General features: G+C 39.3%; 1 protein-coding gene across 1 annotated transcript in view; it reads left to right on the top strand.

Annotated features, from left to right (window-relative positions):
• The first annotated feature begins 989 nt into the window (after positions 1-989).
• LOC117205549 (protein neuralized) overlaps positions 990-18,233 on the top strand; it is a 115,610-nt gene continuing 98,366 nt past the window's right edge. The window contains exon 1 of the mRNA XM_033444073.1: positions 990-1,354. Within this exon, the coding sequence (XP_033299964.1) occupies positions 1,321-1,354 (34 nt within the window). The 5' untranslated portion in view covers positions 990-1,320. The remainder of the gene's footprint in view (positions 1,355-18,233) is intronic.

The following is an 18,233-nucleotide window of genomic DNA, read 5'->3' on the forward strand; positions in this document are numbered from 1 at the left end:
TGAAAGTAAGAGATAGTACACTGGATAATGGAATAATTATAATAAACGTAGACTATATAATAAATATATATGTTTAATCAAGAAAGAAATTCCATTTTGAGATCAAGGTTTATTTATTCTGCGAAATTATAATAATGGTGTATGAAGAGAAAATATAGTTCATTTCGTAAAGGTGTAATATGTAAATAATAGAAAAGGGTATCTTGTTCGTAGTATCGCTGGACTATTCACTAATTCATGCACACTGATGTTAGGTGACTATATAACAAGGTGTCTCAGGGGAAATTTTATTATTCTAATACACTTTCCAAGTCATCTTAAATGCAACAATTACTAATTAGATATATTATATCTATGGTAAAAAAAGTTCCCCACGTTGTTTTAACGCAACTTTAAACATATATATATTTCGTTATCAACTACAAATTATACGAATAGTATTTAGTATACAATTTGTCATCCACATATATTTATAGTATTCTCTAAAGCACAGTGGTATTTCCCCTGATACATACTATATAAATACAGAGGTTTCTAAAGAGAGATACGAAGACCACAAGTGAAAATCATGATAAATCACATTTTCTATGAACAATTTTGAAATTCAATTTGCTATCGATAAATTTCATATTGAAACATCTTTTGATTTGATTTTCGAACGAGATACATGCTTTTAGATGCTATTGGATTTTTAAAAGATATTAATGACACGATTTATATATATATATATATATATACACACACACAGTCTAATACCAATTAAGTCAAATAGTTGTTGAATAAAACGATAATCCATTCTTGTAAAACACTGTGGTTTTATCACTTATCTTTAAATGTCGTGTCACGTTAAAATATTTCTTCGTAGCTAAAAAGTCAACAAAAATATGGTCTTCGTGTCTATGATCAATAACTTAGAAATTTACAAAGGCTACACGATTATTCGACATTAATAACATTCTTCGTATTACCTTATTAATTAAATACGGCGTGCTGGTTAGTAGGAGTGTTATTCGGCAGACGGTCTCGTTGGGAAATACTCGGTGAGAGAGGCCGTGCACGGAAGAACGCGGCGAGATAACAGGGGATGGATTCAAAATAGCGCGGGTCGCGCATGCGCAGATGATCGCGGGCCAATCACCTCGTTGCTCCGAAGCGGCCGTCCGTCTCTGTCGTAGCGACACTGCGGGTACACGATGTGATAGTATTTTTCGAAAAATGTGTCGGTCTTTCGCGCACTCATGCATCCGGTTTTTCACGTGAGCCCGCCGCGATCACCGAGTGCTTTGTCTCGTGCTTGGCATCACCGTCGGCGTGAGAATAATGGGCCAGTCGTCGAGCAACACCGGGCACAGCGGTGAGTCCCTCGATTTCACATCCGTGTTTGTAATCGTGTGTTGTCGGCCCTCCCGACGTTTTTTCGAATCGCACTGAACGCTTGACATGTGTCAACTGCGAGGGCTCTTGACTTTGCTGCCAGCTCCTGCGCAAGTTTCGTTGACTTTTTCCGTGGCATTGCGTCGTTTGCAGCGAGAACCTTCTCGACCAGGTCGAGTTCTCGCCGAGACAACGCCAGCTTTTTCTCGATTAATTCCGACGATCACACGCTGGCGTTTGAGGTTATGTCAATGGTCACATCGATGTAACGGTGATCGCGGAATCGTCTCTCGGCTTTATCGTGACACCGCGTTACGTGACATCTCGATGTTTTCCATCGTCATGCTTTCATTTTCCGATATTTCTTTTCCTCGTTTCGATGATACCGTTTGCTCGTCATCGATTGTCGATTTAACTGCCGCAGTGGTTGAATGTGCGCAAAACGATCGTTATCGCCATAGCGTTCTTTTTTAAATTCAGCTGATCGGCCAGTTCGATACTTTCTCGCCAATCATATCGGTTTATGAATTTTATGACTGCACGTACATTCAGGATATCAACAATGCATTTGTTTTTTTCCATTGTTAAAATCGGTCGAATTGCCGATGAATTATCGGAATTCTTTATGTAATTTTCCATAGATATGGAGTCGTTTGAAGACCAACACCAACAGCCAACAGAGTTTGTTTATAACCGTAGAACATGAATGACTTTTGTAGTTTTTAGGTGTCGTACTTTTTTAATGAGATGTTACTATACATAGTGGTAATTATATCAGCTCAGTGTAGAAGCTCAGTTGCGTAATAATATAAATATATGTAAATACTTGATTGAGTGTTTAATTACTATTGGCATAGTTTAATAGCCGAAGTGATATACGAGAAGAAATATGTGGAAGAAAATAGATAGTTTAGATATTATTATAATTGATCAGATCCTTTGATAATTTAACAAAATACACAATTAATTCTTAAATCCCAGATTAGCTAATATATTTTCCTTTTTTATCGACCGATCATCCGAATAGGCTGTAGGTAGGCGACATCTGCTTCGAAGTATGTACATTCGCAATTTACCTCGTCGGTAATGATGAAAGTATATTATTTTGTACTATTGGAAAATTTAAATTCTTTATTTAAAAATATTAACAACGGTATGAGTAATACGAAGAGTATAGTAATTGGTTTCGGAAAGAATTATTTAATTAAATTAATAAAAAAGATAAAGCAATTACTTTTAATTCTTTCATTTAGTCTTCTTATATGTACTTTGAATTAATTCTTTGTTAATATGTTACTGATATATAATCTGTTTTAGTATATTAATTACATTTGTCATAACTTTTTAATTAAATTCTTTAAGTTGCGACTAATGTAATTCTTAGTTGTGTTTTCTTTAATTTGATAACTAAACGATTAAGCTTTCATTATTTATGACGAGTATTCGTGGAAAATGAGTTATCCAGATATTTTCATCGCATTCGGTGAATGATTTCAGTATGCGTTGAAAAATCAACAAAGCATCGTATCGTTGTCCAATTATCTTAATAATGAAATAGGAAAACAACGAGAACACGTTACGATCAAATAAAAAACTTTTTCTTGCTATAATGCACACAGCAGCTGGACATATTACAAATAACAGCATATGGGAATCAGCGAATTCATTAACCAAATAATATCTCATATTTAAAAGTAAAATATGAAGTACGAACATATACACAACAATATATCTACCCATACTCTACATATAAAATGAACAATTAGATGCACACCCTATATAGTCTACGGATATTTACGCATTCGTGAGAAATTCGATGTTCCATTACACAATATAAAATATCCAAAGAATGGCAATGTCTCTTTAAAATATCCAGCAGCTGAAACGAACCTCTACCTACGATAAAATTGCATAAATAGCCGCAATTAAATAATCACATATCATTAAATTGTATATCGTTTATGTAGAACGCAGGTGTACGTATAGATGATTACTAGTCATGATCGTTGATTTATTTAAGAAATTTCTCATTCTTTATGTCTCTCAATTTTTATACAATATTTTGCACTTAGCCTAAAAATATCCCGTATAAATACTTTTACAGAGAAAGAGTACTGCAACTGTATTATATACTTAATTAACACTCTGACAATTTATTAAAATAGTATCGCCTCTCTAAAGAAGTTGGCAATTTCGTCCAACACCGCACAAAATTCCCTGTTTTCACGCGAATCATCCGTACAAACAGATCACCGGCTCTGTTAATTAATCGAGGATCGGCGGACGAGACGTTTCCCTTCCGTACAAATATTTTGCCAGCTGCGTTTCTTGCCGCGCGTCCATCGGTACCAGCAAACCGGCAACACCTTTCGATTTCATTTCGTACGATGGTTCTGGCTTGCAAGATGCTATGCGAGGTAGTGGCTTGAAACACAGGTACCCCAAGGTATAGCTTGGCGTGGGCCACAGATGTTATTGTCATATGGCAGACACACGGCTCTCGGGATTCGGAGCCGTAAAACCGCGACTCTCCAGGTCCAAGAAATCCTTCTGTGGTAGCCAACGCGCCGCTGTTATATTAATCTAATAGACGTCACGCGACCAAAACTGATAGAACCGGTCGATTTAACTATCGGAATAGCCCAAACGATGGCTTTTCAATCTTTTCTGGATTCTTTGCAGTTTTTATGCAATTGGATAGGATGAATTTCTGAGAAAAGTTTGTCTATTCCGTACGATTCTTTGTTCGTGGCTTCGTGGGTTTCTTCTTGGTGGATTTATTCTCAGAAACTTTAAACTCTCAGAATTGGTTTTCTGAATCTCCGAGAACATTTTTGCGCAAGGTACGGGCGATCGTAGTTTCCACTTTTTAGTTTCGTTTAGTTTTCGGCACGAGTGATCGTTCTTTCTCGTTGCATCTTTCGAAGCACAGTGGATCCGCAGGAAAATCTAGCGATTTTTCGAAAAGATACGAGTGACGTTTCTCTTTCCTCGCATCATCCACTTTTTGTCCTACTGGACAAATTGTAAGATGTAAATAAATAAATAAAAAAAAAGCACCGAACGATAAAATCCACTTTTTGCATCTGTACGCGTGTAGCTTCCCGAGAAAACCGAAACTTTTCTACGAGATTCTTGTATCTGTTTTAAAGAAAATACAAGTGCCCATTCTCCTCTTGCTCAGTCTCAACTTGTTCGAAGTTTCGTTAGAAGTTTCTGGGAACGCAGAAGCAGTTCTCAAGCTGTGCGCGAATTTTTCGAAAAAAAAAACAGGCGATTCAAATTTCTTAATCCTCTAATCTTCTTCTTAACCCTGTCGCGTTCTTATCGTTATTTTCGATTTGCAATTGTATCGTTGCAACGTTAAAGGATATCCTCAGTTCGGATTAAAATATAGGAAAATTGTTATCGATGGTATCTACGCGATGGCTGGTTTCGATTTTACGCTAAATAAACATCCTCTGGAAGCATCGGAAATTCTCTTCCTTTTTCTAAAATCAAAACGAGATCGAGATATGAAAATCCGAGTATCATAGCGAACTCGTGTATCGTTTAAAAACTTTTAACTAATTCGAAAGTTTCAGAACGAAAGCAGGAAAATGGACGAATGAAGGAAACGAGGAAATTGGCAGCAATTTGAAAAGAGTGTCAGTCGTCTTGTTAACGTAATCGATATTACGTTCGCGAATGGCGATTGATTAATTACGAGCGGAAACGTAGCGACGTGTACGAGGTCAAAGGTAAAACTTCCGGGGAACGACGGAGGAAAACTCGTAGACGATGCAGCGACTGGGGTTCAGGGCAGCGACCCAGTTCTCATATGTATTTATACCAGAAGACGCTATGCCGGTTGCGTGTGGCCATTTTGAAGTGGCAAGAGGAGAGAAAGGGAGCAACGGGGCGAGCCGAGGAAAGACAGGGAGAAAAGAGAACCGTCTCGTGCGTCACGAGACACGCCACAGGGGCTAATGAATCTGGAAATTTAATTCCGACTTGTGCGGGAAAACCGACGGCGGGGCGAATGTGTTGCGCACCGAGTAATTTTGCCGCCACTGGATTATTTATAGATAAGCAACAAGTAATGGAAGACTCTTTTTAACCTTCCGCGGTAATACACTTCTCGTTCAGATGTCTTGGCTTCTAGGACATTTCCTATTTTTAGGAAAACCTCGACGTCGGATGAGAATTTTAAATTGCAACATTGCCGGATTCGGTTGACATTACCGTTTCCGAGAATTTTGAAGAGTTTTGTCAAGCTCGTCATTTTCATTTCATCGCACTCGTGTTTCTATAATAAACCATTTTCCTATCGTATCATAGCGGTAAGACAATTATGTAATAGAAATAACGTGTTGGATATTTTATGTTGGAGATTAATTAATGGAAACACGTAAATGGATAGACGTCTGGTCAATTTGAATTAGAACTTGGTTTTCAGTTTTTGTAGAGTTTTTAATATCGCACGTAACTTGTTGCTAGAAATACGTTCGAGAAAGATGAATAGAAATTTCACTGGCTAAATTACGTGCTTACTATGTTTCTTTTAGAAGGGAATGTTAATCGCGTAATTTTATGTTTTCCATTCTTACGGTATAGTGTTTTGAATTGCATTTAGAATATGTCGATCGTCCGAGGTTCGTCTGATTTCATGCAAATGTGCAAACTTTCTTTTTGTTATTTATGCAATCGTTAACGAAGGAATCACGTAATAGCAAATTTTTCATATTTCTTGGAGCGCGCAGTTACGCAAGAGTTCGAAAACTTGGCGAGGGAAATTAAATGCACACAGGAGTTTCAGAAAACTTGGTTATTAACTGCGAAAAGAAGTTTTACAGTTACTGGGTGGACCGTAAAGTCGAGGAAACAAAGTAAGAAGTTCGTTCGAGATTCGTGATCGATGAGAACTGCATACGTTTTCGTGTCAGAGGTAACTTAGTTTATCCATTTAGAAAATTAAATTATGCATATACTGTCGTCCAACCAACAAGTAGCGTTCAAGTTAGAAAATCAATGCAAATAGACTCGTCGTGTTCTTTCTGCGATCTCCATATTTTATCTTAAATAATACCGCGGATATTTATGCAACTTTTTATTTTTTTAAATACATACGAGTGAAGAAACGAAATTGTTTTACGCGCTGAATATTATAATGACTAATCTAATTCCTATGTACATATTACGTTCACTGTGTGTATTTTTGTACCTTAAAATTTTCCATAAATATATCAAATCCTGCAGTCCAGTTATGAGTAGACTCGTTCGTATTTCATAGCTTTCGTTTCTTATTTTCGATATACAACGAATAAAAAATTGGTTTACCTATCAAGACTATATAGAAGCAAAAATCATCATGCTTTGGATCGTATTTTGAGCATTCTGAGAAATTTTGTAAATTCTGCAAATTTTCCATAAATGCATAACAATTCTCGGTCTACGCATCCTTTCGAATACAATTTCTTCAGACCTCCGTTCATCATCAATCAAACGTCAATAAAATTCTGTTTTCTAGACCGCGGATTTTTAAATGTTTCACATTATAAATCCACATAATACTTAAAATATCCAAAATATTTATTATAACACACATGAACAGATGAAACAAATTTCTACCTGAATCCCATTCGTTAATTAGTAATGTTCGTAAAGGTATAAAAACACATAAAAATCCGTGCTCCTTCAATTTCGTGAAAACTCCATCAACCGTATCAACGCCATGAAGCGTCTCGAGGAGCTCGTCGTTTCCGGCTAATCGGAATCGTCTGGTGGCCGATGACGTTTTCGTTACGAGATTCGCGTGGCTTGCACAATCTCGAGCGTTGTCCCGCTCGATCATCGAGTTTCCCAGATCCACGGCGATGTTTTCGTTTCGCCAACATCTCTTGGGTAGAGAAAGACGATCTATAAATCTAAGCTGCGAGAGGGATCCTCCCACGCGTCTTGGCCCAGCTGATCTCAGGCCGAAGCGTCGCACAATGAATCGCCTTTAAAGCTCGTGTATTTACCGTCCTTCTGTGCAACCGGGGAAAAAGAAAATCTGCGAAACAGTTGTGCGCGGTTTAAAGCCAGGTTGCCAGGGAAAAAATAGAGAAACAGATTTCGTTGCGCAAGAGTCGCTTGAGCGACGACCTTTGTCAGCCGTTTTGTGACTCGAGAGACATTGTCAGGTAGAGGTTCGTGGCACTTTGTAAAATCGATGGAAATTTGGAAACTGTCGGTGGATCGCAGAAAACACGTGCGATTTGTTGGGTGAGATGCCTGAGAAATTTAAGGTTTCAGGAGACGGTCGATCAATTTACGTACTTGGAAATCGTGAAATTTGTTTTATTTCACGTGTAACGCAAATAGGAATTCAGTAATGCGTGGAATCGATAGAAATCTGGAGACTCTTTAACCGAGTCATGGAAAACACGCGAACAAATTAGCTGAAATATTTTCGGGGGATTTAGATTCTGTGTAATTTCGAAGGATGACAATTAATCGTTTGCAAAATTGCATCGCGTTAAGCAATGAATTATCGCGTTGAATCGATGCACACGCATTGTTCGCTTCTCGAAATTGAAACTATATGACGATTTACAGATTAGATTCGATCGCGAGCATACAGAACCTTGTTAATCGTAAGAAAAGACTATGTTTCGAAAATAACCACGATTTTTCCAAAAGGAAAGTAAAAGAGCAAGAATTAAGCAAATTTTTCCACCATCGTGATGCTTAAAGAACCTTAATTTCTACGCTACGATACAACAGCCACGATAACCACGCGTTTCGTCGTTAAATTTATTTTTATCGACAGTCATGGAAGAAAAAAACGTAGAAATACAAGCAGGTGTGGATGCCAACCGAATGATATAAACCTGCGACAACAACCAAATTCGTATGGATAAACCGCGATAAACGAGACGTTCTGCTCGTAAAACGAACGATCATATATTCCACGCCCTACACAGCCGAGAAGCGTGACCTTTTTCTCGAACAGACAGTCGAAACGAGCTGTATTTCGCGATGGCACGAGCACGGATGTAGTTTATTGACGGATGATTCCGATCGAGCGTCACTTCGACTGAACGAGAAACGAAACAGACGAATCTACACACACGCGAGTAACCAGAAATAAAACGGTTCCAGGCTGTACGATTGCGGGTTCGACTTGAACCATTCACGAGCCGCTGCTAGTCTTATTTATTTACTGGCACCGGATTAATTTAGCGCCACTTCCGGCTACTGGACAGAACATCGAAACCATCAAGTGTTGGCGTAATTCGCGGGTCACTGATTAGTTTCGTGTTACCAGATATCGAATCACTTTCTGGCTGTTGTCTCGGCAAACGAGTGAGAAATTTCGTGGACATTTTCATGGCTGCGAAAAAATTTCTTTAAATCGCGCTTATTAAGTCTGCGATTGTTACAGTTCGATGTCTGAAAAATAATCGTAAGAATCGATGTATCTTTGAATTTCGAAAGAATTGTGCTGATCTAGTCGGTTAGCTTTTACTTTCCTGCGTGCAACGTTAAGCTCGCCATGATTTCTCCAACACATATTGCATGTAAAGGAAGTTTGCTATTAATCGACAGGGAACATGTGTTTTTGAGGAAATGAACATGCAAAGAACGCGTACAATTTCAAATTTCTAAATTGACTACGTAATTGTAATCTACAAAAATCTAGCAACTTGCCGTGAAACCGTAACGTATGGAAAAACTCCGCAGCCTCGTATGTGTTCGAAATCAACGTTGAATTTTTAACCAAGACCCAGTTACCAGAAACGTCGGTCATCGACATCAGATTGTATCAAACAGACTTAGAATTGGACACGCCAGACTCACACACGCATATCTAATCCCAAAATCTAACTCATCAGTGTGCGACATCTGCAATTGTCAAATTACCGTCAAACACATCCTCTTAAATCTCCCTGAATAGAATTACTCTCGCAACAAATATCAAATCAAAGGAACTTTAAGCGAAAATCTCTGCGATAGAAACCAAGTTTCACAGGTTTTCTTCTCCCCGAGAAAATAACGCCGTTTAACAAAATCTGATTAAAATGCAATCGAATAGAATAATACCTATATATATAAAAAGAAAATTTTATTCCAATTTTCCAAACGTTTCGCACAAGTTATCCACATTATACTCACATGTATCGTACTGTTATTAGGTTGTCCGAAAAGTTTCTTTTGTTTCGTAAGGTGATAATAGATGTACAACAATTTCTGTTTTATATTATTTTATTGAATTAAGTATGATCTATTTCGTATATTTCTATTATTACGTTCGTGCATAATTCAATAAACTAATTTAAAACAAGAAACATTGTGCGTCTATTATTTCCTTATAAAACGACAGAAACGTTTCGCACAAGCCGATATATTGTACCACGTGTTTGTGAAGTTTAATCGTTTCATCACAAAATTTGTTACCGTTAGCAAAAAAATGTCCAACAGGTCTAAATGTCCAAGATCTTTCATTAAATATTCTACCGTTTAATGTCAAGGGTGTATGTTCCACGTGTTAATATATAATATATTCATTATGCGTGTTAATTCGTGCGTGTTCACGCACGAACCCGAGCAGAGAGCGTACGATAATGTGAAAAGACGGATACATCGGTATAAGGAACTGTGGTATCTCGCACCCAGAAATATCTACCGTGTTGAGATAGCTGCACACGTGAGCCAGTATTTTACATAGAGACACGTGTGTACTGGTCGCGTGCTTCAACTATGCATATGCCATCACCACGTATTTCCGTGTTCGTATGGGCCATCGTCCTCGCAGCCGTCTGCCACTTCCGTCTGCTGCGTGTCTTCCTCCACGCCACTGTTTTAACATCCTCCGATACCGCGTTCAACAGTTATTTTATCGCGATATTAGCTATATACCGTGGTGATTCATAATCTTTCGATCAGAAATTTGCACAGTTGCGAAGTTAAGGATTGTTAAAAACGATCCTATTTTAGATAGGCGAATTTTAATTCTTGCAAATACAAATAGGCGATAATGAAGCAACGCAAAAGTGAGAAATATAGAAATTGTTATATACAAGAGACTGGGAATCCGAATGAGCGACGAATTCGATTAATCGGTTGCGTGAAACACTGGGAATTTTTATTCGAACGTTAGGTGGTATGCGAAACACGAGAACTAACATGGACTAACCTTCTCCCATACACCTTTGCCACAACTTTCTGCCGCTAGATTATACTTTAATATTAAACCTTGCTCTACGAAAGATATCTTATAAGACTGAAATTTAGAACTGTGGAACTACCGAGATACTTATAATAGAAAGGAAGCAATGTTTCTCACGAAGTTGTAACACGTAATCGGTGATATCTGACTGACGACGAATCATCGCCAGTAACGCGTTGCAGTGATTAACGCGGCTGTAAAAGGATGGCGAATTAAGAGGAACACAGAAGAATTTCGTCGAGGAACAGAAATAAACGAAAAGTTTAGACGATGTGGCAGAGAAAAAGACGCGATAGACCTCGTGAAAAAGGGTCGTAGATCCTCGCGGCGTGGAGCAGGTCGAGTGAAAAATAGCATCGAACGGGAAACCGGTCGAAAAGTTGGGAAATAAAAATGGCAAAAGAGAGATGAAAGCGCGCGGAAAGCCGGGGTTGGCCAGGGAGGCAGTGGAATTTTGAGAGCGTAGAATTCGAGGAGGAGCACAAAACACGGATATATAGTCTCGATAGCGGGCTGTTAATTCAGCCCTGGCCACCGGCTATTCCCAGTGCAGAACGTTGCAACACACGGGACGAAAGTAATCCCGCCACGCTGTATTCTTAACCCGTTGCACCGACGTCGGTGGGGCCAGCGAGGACGAAAGGGGGAGGTAAAAAAGGGCAAAAGAGTGCGTCTATGACGTCAATTGGAAAAGGTTCCTCTCGTGCCACGGGGCGCGAACTGCGGCTACTCTCATCGGGGGCCCCGTGTTCGGTGTCGCTCTCGTGGCATCGAAGCCAGTTTCCTCGTCTTATCCTCCACCAGACACTGGTATAGGATCAGGTTTTCGTTCATCATATCGTTTGTATCTCGATTTTGTCCGAAACAGGCAGTCGATGAATTTTCCTTCTCCTTTGGGCTGAAGTCGTCTTGAAGAAAATAATTATTTTTATTATCGCTTTTTATTTTTAGCGGCATTTTAGTGGGAAGAGACTTTTGGCTAAATAACGCGTTGACTAGCATTTTTATCGATCAGATATCGATTTGTATTATGGAAGAGAGACGTAGCAAGGTAAGAATTTGCTGTTTCGTAATCCGGCAAAAATGAGTTTGATGTATTATTTGCTACTTATTTTAGGAATATCGAGAGGGAAGGGTGGGCTTTCTTGGTAGATTTTGACGAGCTTCCTTCTTGTTACGATAGGAGAAAAATGGTATCTACCACGTTTCATAAATCTTATATCGAATGCGGATTTTGTGAAATGAGAAGAAACGAATGAAAACGAATTTGATACTTTTGTTACTTGTCTTAGGAACATCGAATAGGGTTTCTATGGATTCCTGATAACACGAGACGACTCGAAAGATTTGATGCTTCCTTAAAAAGTAGTTACTCCTACAGTATACGCGTTACAATTTCGTGTATCTTTATTACAAGTTGATAGTCTCTTACGATGATCAAACTTTGGCCAACTTGTTCTAACCTTTACTTTGTTTAAATTCGCTTTTGTTACATAACTTTTCTCGGTCGAATCGAACTCTAGTTAACGGGAGGATAAGATCGAGGCGAATGCTTTTTGAATGGGGTCAGACGCGATGCATGGAACGCAATTGTTACAAAGACGTCTCGCAACAATATCCAGCGCTGAAACTTTTTACAAGGAACGTAACGTTTCAAATAATTGTTTACGAAATCCCCTAAGTGGTTAGTAATAATCCTGTCTACATCTATCGTTTTATTCCTCCGCTGATAGACGCGCATAAAGCATCAATTAATAATCTATCGCACTACGTTTGTTAGGTTTTTCCATAAACGTAAACGATTAACGTTATTTCTACACGCTTTACCATACTAAAATAGATCTCTGAAATAATCTACCGAAGAATCGATTAATCTGTCTACACTACGTTTCTGACATTTTTCTATAAATGTTTAACGTTATCTGTGTCGTTTCAAACACACCTAAACACATCTAGACGCACTCTCGCTGTACGAAAATAGACGCGGGAAAAAATTGCTCAAAGGAAGAGAAAGATTGTTCGGGCGTGTAAAATTCGTTTCTATACCACTGGTCTGGTCTTGTCCGTCTGCGTTTCTTTCTTCTCGTTTCCTCTTCTCCGTCTTCTCCTCGTTAGAATAGGCGAAAGTACGCAGGGAGTGGCATCCACGCGATTCGCGCGAGAGAATTGGCCGCTCGTCAAAGAGGCTATTTGCAACCCTCGCGGATTAATTTTAAGAGGGGAACGACGGTTTAGGAACCTCCCCCTCCCCGTAACCGCGTCGGTGTCGCCGTTTCGCGGATCGCTGTCTCGCGGTTTCCGTTTTTGATGGTCGCGAGAATGCGCCATTTCCACTCGACCGTAGCAAACAACAGAATAGTCTACTTAGATGATCGTTACCGTGAAGAACGTCGAAAATATCTCTTCCTTTCGAATAAATCAATTCATTCGTTTACACGTTTTGGCACGCTTTTGGTTTTTCGAGAGGCGGTCGAGCTGCGCTCTCGCTCCAACGTTTCGAAGACGCAAATGTGTAGCTCGTTACGCGATACAAAAACCAAAAACGTGATATCCAATCGTGGTGGAAGCTGCAGGTAGAAAGTGAAATTTATATATTTTGTTTGTAATCTTGTTTCTGTAATTTTCATCTTTCTTTGTGAGATTTCGTGCGACGAAGAGATTTTTCTCATTGAAAATGTCTTTGTTAATCGTTAACTGGTTGAAGAATATTGTAGCTGTTTGCATATGTACAGTACCTTTGTTTTATCTTCTGTGGACGAGCGATACTTGAAAGTATACCGTGGACGTCTTAGTGATTTCTTGATACGATGGAAAGATGAAATGCAACAAAATTGTAGTATAGAAGAGCGTCTTAAGAAAGATGGAAACTCTACTTTGGAACACCTAGTCTCAGCCTATGTATTACCATAATCCGCGTTAATCTACGTTAAAAATACCACGAATCAAACTATTTCCAAGTACATAATTAATATGAAAACATAGAATGTATATTAAGAATATATTAACAATACTTTCATTAATATTTTGACGATATTTATATTACATTGTTCGAGTTATTACTTGAAACACTTGTATTCCATATTTATATATTATGATATTCCACATATGCTTCGTTGTTGAAAACTGAAAAGAAACTTGAACTAAGCGATAAATCGTGTCGAACATTACACGTTTATTATCTTCTGCCTTCTAGTTTCGAGAGCTTTCTGGTCTCACACGCGACACCTCACAGATTCTACGTAACATTTACTTACATCTTACTCTTTATTCATCACTTCATAAATAAACTTTGCCTAATTACTTTGACAATCGATCTAATCAATCCTAAGCTCTTAGCAACTCTTCCAACGATCGTACTTTATATATAACAAACGATAGAGTAAATCGTAATGTAAATGTCCAACGAACGCTTGCAGCAGCTCCTTTCGAACGAATCGATGGAAAAGCACCCCGAAAGTTCGAAACGGGGCGCGGTCCTTTATTCCTGCTGGCGATTAATTATGCGAGTCCACCCTTTTGGCGCAATTAAGCCGTCAGTTTCCAGCGTTCGACTGGCGCGTGAAAGACAGGGTCTACGCACGTTCGCGGGGAGAAAAGAGGCGAAACACTGCCGCGAGAAAGACTTTTATCCCTCGTTAAGGGAGCACGATGGGCAACCCTCGCAATTATAGAAACCACCCTTCGACGAACTTGAGCTGCCGGCTCTTGGAGGAAAATTCGTGCGGTGGATGGAGCGGAATTATGCTTACCCCGTTGTCAAAGGATTCAAACGCGACCGTTTCGTCTGAACGGGACTCGCGGAACCTCCCCACAGGCGCATTCATCGCGAGATATAACCGTGAACTCGCTCGATGGGCTACAGTTTGTCGTTCCGCTCGATCTTCTGCGCGACATTTCATTTTAGAGAAGATTCTTTCCCTCCCTTTTGTTGTGCGAATTTTATTCGTCGTTTATGCGACAGTATACAATGTTTCCTTTCTTTGATAATTTTTATCGGCGCTAATGAGTGTATTAGTATTGATTAGTATTAAGAGAAAGGATGATACAGTTTTTCGTTAATCGTAGTAATATTTTCTTGTTAAGGGATGATATGTAGTTTCATTTCATTCGACAATTACGACACACGTATCGTAGGAAATAATTCACCTTTACAGTCAAGTTTCGCGGAAATCACAAAATCCACTATTTTTGGAATATTTTAGTCTTAAACCGACAATAATATGAAGTTTTTTATTTTTTAATGTAAAGCTAACGAAGAAAATAGGGTGCGAGAATTATACTACCAACTCAAAACGATAGTAATAGTAACAATTAATAATATACAAACTAATATGTTTGATAGAACGACGTGTTATTTATACGATACTGCAATAACAATTAAGTTGAAAACAGTGATTAGAACAGAATGTATAGATGCCAGTAATGAGCATAAAAATCGAAGTGACACGAAAAACGAACTGTGAAGATTGAATCAATAGTATGTACGTGTGTTAAATATGTTACTTATTTTGTATGCTATTACCTTGGGCTCATTTTACTGATACTTACCGATTGCTTTTATCGATCGGCATCTTCGTTGAGAAATGTATCCAGATGTCAACCGTATACTCGGGGTTCTGTAGTTTTTGTGTATTTTTTGCAACATTTTTTTCGGAAGTATCGCCCTAAGGGAAGGGTTGTGGCTCGGTTGAATACGTAGACACATTAGAAATGTCATAACTCATCGACTCAGCAAAGTTGTTGGAACAAACAGTGGGAAATTTAACACTTGTCCCTTCTGGACAAGTACTAATGGCTCGAGTTAACCCCTTGATCGTTGTCGTCGCGACCATTTCCACCCTCGTACACGATGTTTGCACTCGACGAGCGAAATATAATCGCAAATGCTTCTTTATCCTTCTCGCGCAGGATTTGTCGTCGCTGCTTAAGAATAATAATCGACGATGAATTTGTAATATGATACGTATCTATTATCAAAAAATTAGCGATATTCTATAAAAAAGAAAAAATAAATAAATATAGTTTCAGATTCATAATCTACTAAATCTTCGAATGCTAATAATTCAAACCCATAATTTGTTAAATTTTGTCAATTTTACAAATCCAGCATCGGCTGTTGTTTGAAAGAAATTGTTCGTTCCTTAGACGACTTAGACAAATTTCATCTACACGGCTACTTGCCATACACCCATATGCAAAATCATTCTCAAAATCGTTCTCGATCGTTTCTAGCATTGTTCGTCATGAAAATAAAGAACAACGAATGAAGGAGGATACTTCATGGGTGTGCAAGGCCCGGTGGACGTCCGCGCATTGTGTTACGAAAGGGTGCATCGGCCCAGATCGCGTTGGATTTCATATTCACTCGGCAATAATAAGGATTCGACGTCGTTTTCCTTTCCCTCTTCAGGAAATAAACGCGCGAGGGTTCGCGTTGGCAGCCGGTTTATAGAGAGCGATTCGCAAGAACAGTTTGGAGGCAGAGAGACATCGACAGTTTGCCATTCTAAGTTAGAATTTGCGCTAGAATATTTTCGAAAGTATACAATCGTTGCTTCCTCTAGATATAATATTTTAATGTTCTTTTTGTTTGCTTTTTTCGGAACGTAGAAAGTAGTCATTTATCGAAGAAATTCATTTCTTGGTCGATGGTGATATTTGGTAATTGATCGTTATGTAAATAGAAGAGGATTGTTTACCATGAATTTTCATGAAATATCAAAATGCCAAGATTGGAAATATCCAGATTGGATATTATCATAGTTGGAATGTTCAACATTATTCGTTTCGCCATCCTTTGCTTTCATTTTTATACTCGCGTTTGATTCTTTTCGATCGTAAGACTATCGAAGGGCTGAGAAACAAAGAACTCGTCATTTTTCATGCGTCCGCTATCATCCAGAATATCTTAATAGCTCGTAAAACATCCTTTGTGCTAATTTATTAACTACGAAACAGCAATCGTATGTGCTGCGTTATTACCAAAATAAACCAGTAGTACGCCAGAGATGGAGAGTGCTATAAGCGAGTGCATCGTCTACCGAAAGACCACGCGCCGCCACTTTATTATTACAAGCTTGACAAACAGGTGGTTGAAAAAAACGTTTCTCCTCGAGTCATTCGAGGTATGCAACGAGAAACGAGAGAGAAAAAGAGAAGAGCTCGAAGCCAACGGGGCTTATATTTACAACGAAGCAGGTGCCGATCGATTTCTGTACTCGGCAACAATGTTCAATTTCGATATTCCTTCGTGGAACGAAGGTTCTCAGCTCGTAAAGAAGCTAGAAGCAGCGAAATAGCAACGCCTGAAAATTATTAGTATAGTTCTATAAGTGACGAAAGGCGGCTGCCATAATTATATATGAGAAATAAAAATTATATCAACGCAGCGTATTTAAACGTAGAAGACTGCCATTTATCGAAGAGTTGATGGTGATTGTTGGAAATTAATACATATATGCACCACAATACCGACCCTCGACAAATTGACAGATTAATATCCGACACGTTGATCGGACTCTCCTACTTCGCAAAATTGCCAGACGTTTCAACTCCAACCCTCGTGTCTGCAAACCAAACTCTCCAAACATTCCAACGCCTCGAATACCCAAACAACTTCCACTTTCAGCTGAAACCTCCACCCGCTACGCTCAACGTTTCACGAAGCTTCAGAGATGCAGCCGATACGACATGGAAACGTGTCGATAGGTGTTTTCGAAGCGGCACGGCGCCTCGTAACTTTCCGCGGCATTATCATTTAATTGCTCGTCGGTGTTTCTCTTCCGTGTAGGCCACCGTTGGGTCCTGTCAGGGACCAGGAGGCAATTCGAGGACGTCGGTCGCGTCCGACCCGGCACATCTGCCCATTCGTGGCAGGTGGCGACTTATCCGCTTCTCTCCTGCTCGAGCCATCCTTCTCGCTTGCGAGCGTGGCTCGTTTCGCTCGTTCCTTGTCCTTTCCGTGGTCTGTCCGCGTTTTCTCTCCTCGTTCCCACCTCTGGTCGCGACTCTCTTTAAGCGGACGAGCCACGCGACAATACCGCGGCCAGGCGCGTGTCAGCGTTCCCACCACGTCTCTTCAAGAGGATATGTCGTGCCGCCGTGTAAAACGGCCGCAGGGAACGCGCGGCGTGTAATTATTAATCATTAAAATTACTTCGCCAACCGCTCGTGCGGGGAACCATCTTCCCAATGCTACAGACGGCTGGTTTCAGTTTCAGGGAATCGCTGTATTCGACGATGTACGACGCGTTAGGGTACAGGATTATCGGAGCTTTCGGATCGATTTATCTTTGGTGCTTTGACGTAGTAGAGGACCGTGTTTGCTCGAAGAGACTGAGAGGTTCGGAGAAGTTGGTTTGTTTAGATAATATACGACAAGAGGCGATTTTGGGATCGATAAAAGCTAAGGGTAGTTTGCATGGTAGAACGCTATTTGTGCGAAGCGATTGGAAGATAACAAGGTTTGGTTATAGTATTTTGTGGTATTGTATGTATGATCATAGTATTATGCGATACTAAGATGATTTTTCAATTGAAATATCGTATTAACGTAGGAATGAACGTGAATTCTAAGATATTGTCGTCTAATAGCAAAAATCACAAAACTCATTAAAATCAAGATAATTTAATATTATACGCGTTCCGTGGTAACGGTGAGTTTCAT

The sequence above is a fragment of the Bombus bifarius genome, unplaced genomic scaffold, assembly GCF_011952205.1.
Source record: "Bombus bifarius isolate JDL3187 unplaced genomic scaffold, Bbif_JDL3187 scf7180000007992, whole genome shotgun sequence".
In the NCBI taxonomy this organism is placed as follows: domain Eukaryota; kingdom Metazoa; phylum Arthropoda; class Insecta; order Hymenoptera; family Apidae; genus Bombus; species Bombus bifarius.